This window comes from Peromyscus leucopus, chromosome 3 (assembly GCF_004664715.2).
Source record: "Peromyscus leucopus breed LL Stock chromosome 3, UCI_PerLeu_2.1, whole genome shotgun sequence".
NCBI lineage: Eukaryota > Metazoa > Chordata > Mammalia > Rodentia > Cricetidae > Peromyscus > Peromyscus leucopus.
The window spans coordinates 45405833-45415000 of NC_051065.1; the positions used below are offsets into that span (position 1 = coordinate 45405833).

Consider the following 9168-nt stretch of genomic DNA (forward strand, 5'->3'; position numbering starts at 1 on the left):
TTTCCCCATTGACTCCCTCGATTTCAACCCCTGGAGTTGAGGTGTTCTCAAAGAAGCAAGTACTAGCAATTCTGGAAAATGAGGTTTTATCATTTTAGCTGTGGCCACAACCTAGCAGCACAGGGCGAGGTGGGTGTCCGGGCTGCTGGAGCCAGGCTGCTCCTGGAGGGTGAGGGCTTCTCCCACCCTCAGAAAGCACAGTGCACAGGCTGCTCGGGCCGGCCAAGGGCATCGGTGCAGCAGTGAAAGCAGCGGCACTAAACGTGACCCTTGGGTTGGGGACCTCAGGAGGATGGGCAATCCCTGCAGGAGAGGCAAGGGGTGGGGACCAGGGCTGCGCCTCAGCACCAGGACCGACCGGGCCTCGGCACCTCGAGGCCATGCAGAGGCCCTGGGTCAGGGCACTTGAGATACTGGGGAGGGGTTCGGAATGCAGGGAGGGTAGAGGCAAGGATTGGTCTCAGTGTGGGTGGTCCATGGTGGGGAATGGACCTGTGCTCTGGAAGGAGGCCCATCCTCAACTCAGGTCTGGGCTCTAGCAGTGTGGCACTTCCGACAAAGGACGTGGCCATCCAGAGGGAAACAGCCGTTGTCATCTGCCTCAATGGACAGGGGCTTCCCACAGTCCTGGAAAGGAGGAGAGGTAAGAGGGACACTGGCCAGGAAGGTTGCTGCCCCACCCTGCTGTACTACAGCTCCATCTGAAGCAGGAAGACCAGCGCTTCATAGGCTTGGGATTGGCGTTCTGGCCTTGCATACCTTCCTGACCAAACTACCTCCCTTGCTCCTCACCAGGCCTCTCCTGCAAGTAAGGCAAGAATAGACAGTTCCCAGGGAGCCTACCCCCTGCCATCCCACTACAGGTCTGGAGCCTGTCCCACGATATCCCAACTCCATTCTGGCTGCTTCTCACTGCTCTAACCTCCGACACCCCCAACCCAGCCCACACATACACATGCGCACACAAACAGGCAAACGCACCCGCTCTTCCCTCCCACTGGGAAGTCCCTTGGTTTTTCCAAGGCTCAAAGTGACCTCAGAAAGACCAGGAGGGACGACTGACCTCACACTTGTAACACTTCATATGAAAGTTCTTGTCCAGGGCGACCACTCGCACAGTTTCATCACGGCCAGGCTCAGGCATGATGGGCTCCGAGCAGACAGAGCACCTTGGAGCATATTGCCTAAAGGGTCAGAAAGCAGGTTCAGAGGGTTCAGTGGATCCAGATACCTCGGGCGTGCGTTCAACCCCTGGGCGGGCACAGGCTAAGGAGCCATAGGTTTGTGTGGCCAAGGGCACACCCTCGTATTCCACATATCTGGGTGGAGCGAGTTCATGAGAAAGGCCAAAGGACCAAGCGGCACACACCGCAGGCCCTTATCAAGAGAAACTTCCTGCCTCTCCACGCACTCAATGCTCCATCTCCCACACCTCGGTCACAGGTGCTCACTCCCACACCCTGGCCCCACCCAAACTATGTTCTGCAGGAACTCCAGAGCAGGACAGAAGACACCTCCCTCTCAGGTGCCTCCCTCCAGCCTGGCCCCAGAGAAAACAGAGGGACCAGGAATCCTAGTCACGCACACAAAATCCTGCAACTGTATCCCCCCGACATATTGTCCAAGGTGGGGACAGACTTCAATTTCCCCATCCTATAGTTACATGTCGATACTTTCTTGGCCTACCAGCCTAGGAGTGTTACAGGTCTAGGGAGAAGTGAGTACTCCAAGTATCTGAACTCCAAAGGACTTTGAGAACCCAGCCTACATACGAACATAGCCATTCTAGGACCAATGCTGAACAAAGACACACCCCAAGAAGCCCAAGGGAGCCAAGGCTAATGTGGAAGCAGCCAAAGGCCACCACTGTGGCTAGCAAGCAAGATCTGTGGTCTGTCGCTGACCTGGAGCCAGGTGGCAGCCTGGTTACCAGACAAAACATGGATGAACAGGAAAAAAAAAAAAAAAAAAAAAAAGACATGACAGGTTCTCACTTGTGATAGTCAGAGACACAATGGGGTTGGTTTCTCTGGTCCATAATGAAAGACGTGCCCTCCAGGGGACAGGCGCAGACCACACAGGTGAAACACTGTGGATGGTAGGCTTTGCCAGTGGCCCTCAGCATCCGGTCAGTGATGGGCTGCCCACAGGTGTTACACTTCTCCAGGGTCTCCTGGGAGACAATCAGAGCAGGTTGTGAGGGAACCAGAGAACCCAAGGCGTAGCTTCCAAGACTCCTCCAGCCCCACCACAGCCAGAAGCCCCAGCCCAGACTCACGGTATAGCAGCCCTCACAATATGGCGTCCCTTCCAGGCTGTAGAACTGCCCTCCCTGCAGCTGCTGCTGACACTGCTGGCAAGTGAAGCAGCTGATGTGGAACAGCTGTCCCAGGGCACGGACTGCGGGCTGTGCACGGGGCAGCGGCTGTTTGCATCGGCCACAGGACTCTGGGGAGATCAAAGGATTTCACCTCAGTAAGAACAGGAGATCCCAAGGGCTCTCCTTGGAAGTTCATGCCCAGCCAACATACTAACAGGGAAGGTGTCCCCCAAGAGTGGGCAGTGGCCTCACCATTCACTGACACACTCTGCCTCTGAGGATGCTCCATGTCCTGCATCAGCTGCTGGGTCAGCTGTTCCAACTCCTCCACCTCCTTGAGGGTCAAGGGTCCCGGGCCGCCAGGAGAGCGCACCTAAAACACCAACGCTTTTTTCATATTCTCCAACTGCTCCCAGATGGACCAGCTGACCCCTTTCTTACATTGAGAATTAAGCTTCCATCTCCTTTCCTTGACGCTAGGACTCTTCAAGCTCCTCTCTGCTGCTCCCTGCCCTGACCCCTAGTACCACACATATAAACATAGGGGCAGAGCTGACCGTAGCCTCTATCTCCTACAGTGGGACATCTTCACCAGTCTAGCTCAAACCCTTGCACCCCCAGGCATCCAGACAGACCAGAACAACTAAGCAATGGAAACTACGCACACAGCAGCTCAGGTCACTGAAGCCTCAAACACACCAGGTCACACCCCAACTTCACAGAGCATGCTCAGACAAGTGCCACACCACACATGCACACATCTACATACACACATACACCTACTCATCCCGCCTGCTACTGAGTAGCCCCTGAGAGCATGGATGCAATGAGGCTGGAAGCATAGGTTAAACCTTCAAAAGCTGTCTGCAGGAGCCCACCCTCAGCTCTTCAGACACCCTGGGTTCCATCCTAAGTCAGTAGTCTACCTGATCCCGGTCCTTCCCCAGCAAGTCTCTAGGGGAGAGCCAGAGGTCAGTTCCTAGGCTAGCCCGTTCCTCCTATGTAGAGGACCTTGAGGGCTAAAGACTGGAGAGGGGAAGGATGTCCTTGTGTAGGGACAAGGCACTTCAGAATCCTGGGGTTCTGAGCAGGGGCTATCTGACTTGTGCCAGCGCGTCCCTGACACACTCTTTCAAGGACTCTGGATGGGTCTAGTCTATTGCAGGGTTAAGCTCACCCAGGACCCTGTCACCCCATCACCTGCTGATGCCTTCATCCCTGCTGAAGCCCCTCACTATCTCCTTCTCCAACCCCCAGAACTGTACTCAGAGCTCTACCTGCCATACTGTACCTTCCCAGGGAAAGAATAAAAGTCACACTCCCCGTGATCTTAGCCACTCTCCTTAAGACTGACTCCTTCCGTCCCCTACTCTTAACTAATGGGGGGGGGTGTCCCTGAATGCAAGCTTCACCTTTGCCCTCGTCTAAGATTCCCTTCCGGGCACTTGGAGGACAGGGGAAAGGACTCAGCTCATCCTTGCTCTCTTGCAAATGCTACTATAAATGGCTGTCCCCATCTTGGGAAGGATATTCAACCGCACTCCTCCCTGTGGATGCCCGTGTCCTTCCTGCGGGACACTCTCAGCCGCTGCCTCCTCTGCCTGCCAGCAGCAATGTCACTGCTCAACTGCCACGGCCTCAGAGTTCGCCGCTGCAGCATCTTCCACCTCGGGATAGCTTGGACCTGTGATTTGTTATCACTCTGCTCCCAAGATCCTCTCCAACTATCCCCACCTCTCCTTTCACGACCCATACTACTAATAGCCTCGCAGAAGGGCTTGAGTGTCCCAGGCTTCAGCCTGCCGGTGTGCCTTGTCAATCAAGTCCCTAGATGGGCTTCTTTACTAGCTCTTTCTACAAAGGCCTCCTCCACCACCCTAGGCTATCTGACCCAACCTCTAACCCTGGGCCACAAGCAGCAGTGCCCGTTTCCTGTTTCTGCCTCCACACTGCAGAAAGTAGGTGGAGACACTGAACACTGCAGGGCTCCCCAAACACGGCTGCACCTGCCACACCCTCCAGCCCCAGCCTCTCGGTCTGGTATCTGGCTCCACCAGATTCCCAGTTGCCTTCCCGACAGCAGCTGTTCCAAACCTTTTCCATCTCCTGGAGCCCCCCACCGCTTGGCCCCCTCCCTCCCACTCACCGATGACCTCACCCCTTAAATGCCTGGCAGCTAGCCAGTGTAACTTCCCTCATCCTTCTTTCTTTCCAACCAAACACTGCGTGTCACCCTGTCCTTGCCCCCTCCGGGGCCTCTGAGGTCAACTGCTGCTCTCAGGGATCTCTGGCCTAGTCCCTGCTGGCTTCTACCTCCTGGTTGAAATGCATACCTGGATTATTCTCCTCCCCTAACTTGAAGCACCTAACACACACACACACACACACACACACACACACACACACACACACGAGAAAGAGAGACACAGAGAGAGACTCGCTCTTTAATCTGATTTGAACTCATAACAGTCCTCCTGCCTCAACTTCCCATGTGCTGTGACTTACAGGCCACTACACTGAGCTTCACCACCAAACTTTGAGATCGAGCTACACTAACAACTTCCATGTTTTCGTCAATTGTTCACTCAACTTCGTCACCACCATAGGGCACAAACAGTCCCAAGGCCATCGACGAAGTCCTAAGTCAAAGCTCTGCTTATCTGAGTCCTTATTCCCTAAGCCCATACTGAAGAGCCCCAAGGTCACCTCATCCACTTCTAAGGATCCCATCCTGGGATTTTCCTCCATTCTCTTTACATGACACCCAAGGTTCCTGAGGCCTTTAACTTCCGCTATGGAGTTCTTGAAAGACTTGTCAGCTATCTTGTGGCATGTATGGCTATGTGCACGTCTCTGGCTTGAGGGCTGCCCCTGAATTACAGTCCTACAGTAGTTGAACGACAGATGCAGCTGAAGGAGAGTGCGCCTGAAGCCTGTTTGTTGCTCAACACGCTGACAGCTGGACCCCTCCTCTTCCCGTCAAAGCATTTCCCCTTCTGCACTTCTCTATTTGGTCTGTCATACTGCCACTCCCCAGCATGGCCAGGCTCTGAGCCCTCCTGGCATTTGTGTTCTCCTACCCCAGCGGCTTATCACTCGCCTCCTTCTGGAGGTTCTTCCTTTGGACAGCTCTCATCCGTGGGTCTTATTTCTCACTGCCACTAATACTACTGTGGCCCAGGAGTGAACTTGCCCGCTTCACAGACCTCTCTACCTCTCATATGCATCTCGGCTGGAAATACTATAGAAAACTTCCAAAAGTTTTACTTCCAACAGTCCCTCTGGACAAACCACACACTACTGAGAAAACATCAGTGATTCTGTAGCATGCACAAGATCCCTGTTGGAGATTTCTTTACCTAGCTCTTCTGCCCTCTACCCCCACCAATCTCAAGTACAGCTCAAAGTTCTTCCCATAGGAACCTTGTGCTTCCAGTCCAAGCAGCCCCCGTGTGTTCATACCCTAGAATTTTGCATGGGCTATTCCTACCTGAGTGCTATTCCTGATCCTTTCTGGATTCTCAAGCCCTCAAATACTTGAAGGCAGACCCACCTCATGAAGCTGTTCTGAACTTGCCAGTGCCCATGTTGGCTCCTACTTTCAAATCCCTGTAACTCAGATTCTGAGCTGTAGGAACTCGGCAATGCTTCTTCCTACATCGTGTCTGAGTACACACAGGCATTTACAGTGACCGGCCAGATGACCACCAGGTCCCTTCAACTCAGGAGATCTCTTCTCTTGAACTAACAGACAACTGTGCTGTCTATTTCTAGTCTGACCATTTATGTGCAAGACTAAGAAGATAAGCCCACTTGCTCTTCGCCATCACTGTTTGGGGTGGGTGGTTATTTCAAAGACAGAGAAAACAAAAGGGAGGGGGGGACTCAAAGTTCACCCAACTTGACTAAAGTCTAACAGTTTGTGAGAAACAAGCCAGAAATTCTACCCCAGACCCATGACTTCAGAAGGCAGAACCTGTTGGAGAGATCTCTCCTGCCCCCTGCCCCAGCCTCCAGAGCACAGAGCACACAGTCCCTGGCACTCAGCTGAGGCTGGCCCAGCAGGTGTGTACTGGTGCTGACTACACTTTTATCTTTAGCTTGCCCTCGGGTGCTGAACGTGCTCAGCAAAGCCAGGAGCCTTGGGATTAAGTCAAGGCCCAAGAACGGGGAAAAAGTAAGGTTGGGCTAGTGATCTCATTCTCACCTTTAACATTCCGGGGGCAGAGATACAAGAGAACGCTGTATCCTTCTGATTCTAAGCCCTTGCTGCTCTCTGCCTGCTGACCCAGGCCCCAGCTAGTACTAGGTTTCCCCCAGAAGGACTTTCTCTCTGCCCCACCAGATAACCCACACTTCCCCCACTGCCACACCCACTCTGGCTCCTCCACTCACTCCTCTACCCCACCCTTACCCCACTTGCCCTTTCATCTGTAGTCCCACTCCAGCCCCTGGCCTCAGCCTGTGGCTTCCTCACCTGGGTTTGGTTTTGGTTCTGAGCTGGTGGAGGCACTGGGAGCTGCTTCTCTTGAACTAAGGGCTTCTCTTTCTGCTGAGCATAGGTGAAGCTTGGGGGCTGAGGGGACCCTGTGCCCACAGAAGAGGGAGCTTCCAGAGGCACCGCTTTTTGATTGGGCTGTGACCCAGGTCCACTGGGGGCACCACGGCTGAACTTGGGAGCCACGGGAGTAAACTTGGGAGCCACTGGAGCAAACTTGGGTGCTGGAGTTGGAGCCTGAGAAAGGGGACCTCGGGCTTGTGCATTAGGGGAAGACATAGGCTGGGGCTGGACCTGGGGCTTGGCCTGAGGCTGGACATGGAGCTGGACCTGAGGCTTGGCCTGCGGCTGAGGTGGTGGCTGGGAGCTAGAAGGGGTCTTCCAAGGAGGCAAGGGTGCTGTGCCCCCAGAGACAGGCTTGGTATTAGGCTTGGGAATAAACGGAGTGGCAACTGGTGGGGGTACATAGCCAGATGACACCTGCAAAGGGAAACAGAAGAGGGAGAAATGCACTTAGAGAAGGCTGTCACCCCCCTCCTTACATTCCCTCCTCTCCTTCTGGGCCCCAGCCTTTCCTACTATCCTGCCCCTTACCCGGGCTTTGAAGGGATCGTTCTTGGTCATGTCATCCAGCAGTGAGGACAGAGAGTCGATCTCCAGGTCAATACTGCTCACTTTCTCCCTGGGCTGGAGGGTCAGGGGTCAGAGCACCCATCCCAGTCCCTTGACATCCCAATCCCATCGGGGGAGAGTAAAGACTCCTCTCCACTCAGCGGAGGTGTCCCCCACCCCACCTCACATAAAACTGCCCTCCAAGGCCTCCCTACCTGCGGTGGGAGCTGGGTGGGGGCCTCAGGCCCTCCCTCCTCCTCCAGGGGAGGTGGTGGAGAGGGGAAGATTTCCTCCTCCAGAGGAGCTGGGGGGAATGGTTCCTCGATCATCGGGGGAGGCGGAGGTGGGAAGGCACCCTCGGAGTCGTCGCCCTCGCCAATAAGGGGAGGAGGGGGCAAAGGAAAGTCTAGGTAGGAAGGGGAGAGAAGGCTATCAGTACTGGCCCTCTTTCCTCCTCTCCTCGGCCGACAGTTCTAACCCCCTAATCCAAGAACTCTTTTCTGCATCCCAGAGTGTGTGCGGACCATAACCAGGGGCTCAGGACGCCTTGAGAGAAGCAGGTCGAGAAAGGCCGGGGATCGGCTGAGGAACCATGCAGCTCCCGTTACACTTCAGAGAACGGATCCAAAGGGGAAGATTCCTGGCCCACATTCCCGCCTCCCACCCCCAGGCGGGAGACTTGGAACAGTCCCAAGGGTCCTGGCTCCCAGCCAGGAGCTCCAAGATGAGGTAAGAACATCTGCTCAGGACAGGGTGGCTGCGCCCAGCCCCCTTCGCAACAGCCTTTCCAGACACCCCCAAATTCCCCAAACCTCCGACCCCCACCTGGCGCGGGAGAGGGATCGGGGCCCCCAAGCACAGCCACATACCTTCCGGGGGCGGCGGGGGGATCTCGCCCACCCGGCCCATTTGTGCTCGCTGGGCCCCAGCGGCCACAGAAGGTTCGCTGTCCCCAGGCCGGAAAGGATTCACTTTTGGCTTCGGTGCCACCACCGGGGCGAACTTCTTCTGCGGGGCGTAAAACGCCGGGGCCGAGACGGAGACGGAGATCGCGGGAGGCGGGCGGGGGGCCGCCATGGCCAGGCCGGGCTGCTAGGGGGGTGGGGTCGTCAGGTTACGCAGCGCCGTGCCGGGCTGACACCCCTCGGTCCCAGCTCCCCTCGGTGACCCCACCCGCGCCTCCCTGAGTGCCCTTCCTGGGGCGGCGGAGCGGCTCCCCGCACCTCACCGCGGGCAGGAGCTTGAGCGCCGCGTCTCGGGTGACCGCGTCGGCGCCGAGTCCGCGGACTCTGCGTCCCAGTCCGGAGCAGCCTCTAGCCAGGCGGGGAGGGACGACGTGCAAGGGAAGGGAGGGAGGGGGCGGGGAGAGAGCGGCGCCCAGACCATACAAGGAGCGGCCCGGAGAGGGGGCGGGGAGAGGCCGGGGAGGGCGGACTGGGCAGGAAACTCCCCCAGGAAGGGGCCCGGGTCCTGCCCCGGGCTCCAGGCTCTTCGAAAGTCCGCCTGCGGCCTCCCCACTCACCACCGCCCCCGCCGGGCATAGACCACCCTTCCCCAGCACAGGCCTCTGATGTCATTTCCTGACCTGCCACCTACCCCCCCACACCCTCCCTCCCGACCCGCGGGTGCAGGAGATCTGACTCACCGTCCCCACTCCAGGCTGAGCGGGCCGGCGAGTATCCCAGAGGTCCCGAAACAGCTCAGTCCCGCTTCCCCCGGCCTGCCTGCCATTGACTGA

At 56.6% G+C, this 9168-nt stretch overlaps 1 protein-coding gene across 5 annotated transcripts; it reads right to left on the reverse strand.

The window, feature by feature from the left end:
- Positions 1-69: 69 nt before the first annotated feature.
- Positions 70-8942, reverse strand: Zyx (zyxin). 5 transcript variants are annotated; one of them, XM_028876452.2, is made up of 10 exons: positions 8659-8940; positions 8300-8519; positions 7646-7836; positions 7413-7505; positions 6798-7298; positions 2573-2693; positions 2279-2448; positions 1995-2173; positions 1064-1184; positions 70-627 (listed from the first exon to the last, which is right to left on the reverse strand). In XM_028876452.2, exons 2-10 carry the CDS (start codon positions 8505-8507, stop codon positions 523-525), a joined length of 1689 nt encoding a protein of 562 aa, XP_028732285.1. In that variant the 5' UTR covers positions 8508-8519; positions 8659-8940; the 3' UTR covers positions 70-522. The 5 variants fall into 5 exon arrangements, with proteins under 5 accessions (XP_028732285.1, XP_028732289.1, XP_028732283.1 ...); XM_028876456.2 differs by having other exon boundaries at positions 8300-8522; XM_028876450.2 differs by having other exon boundaries at positions 8654-8940.
- Positions 8943-9168: the final 226 nt, after the last annotated feature.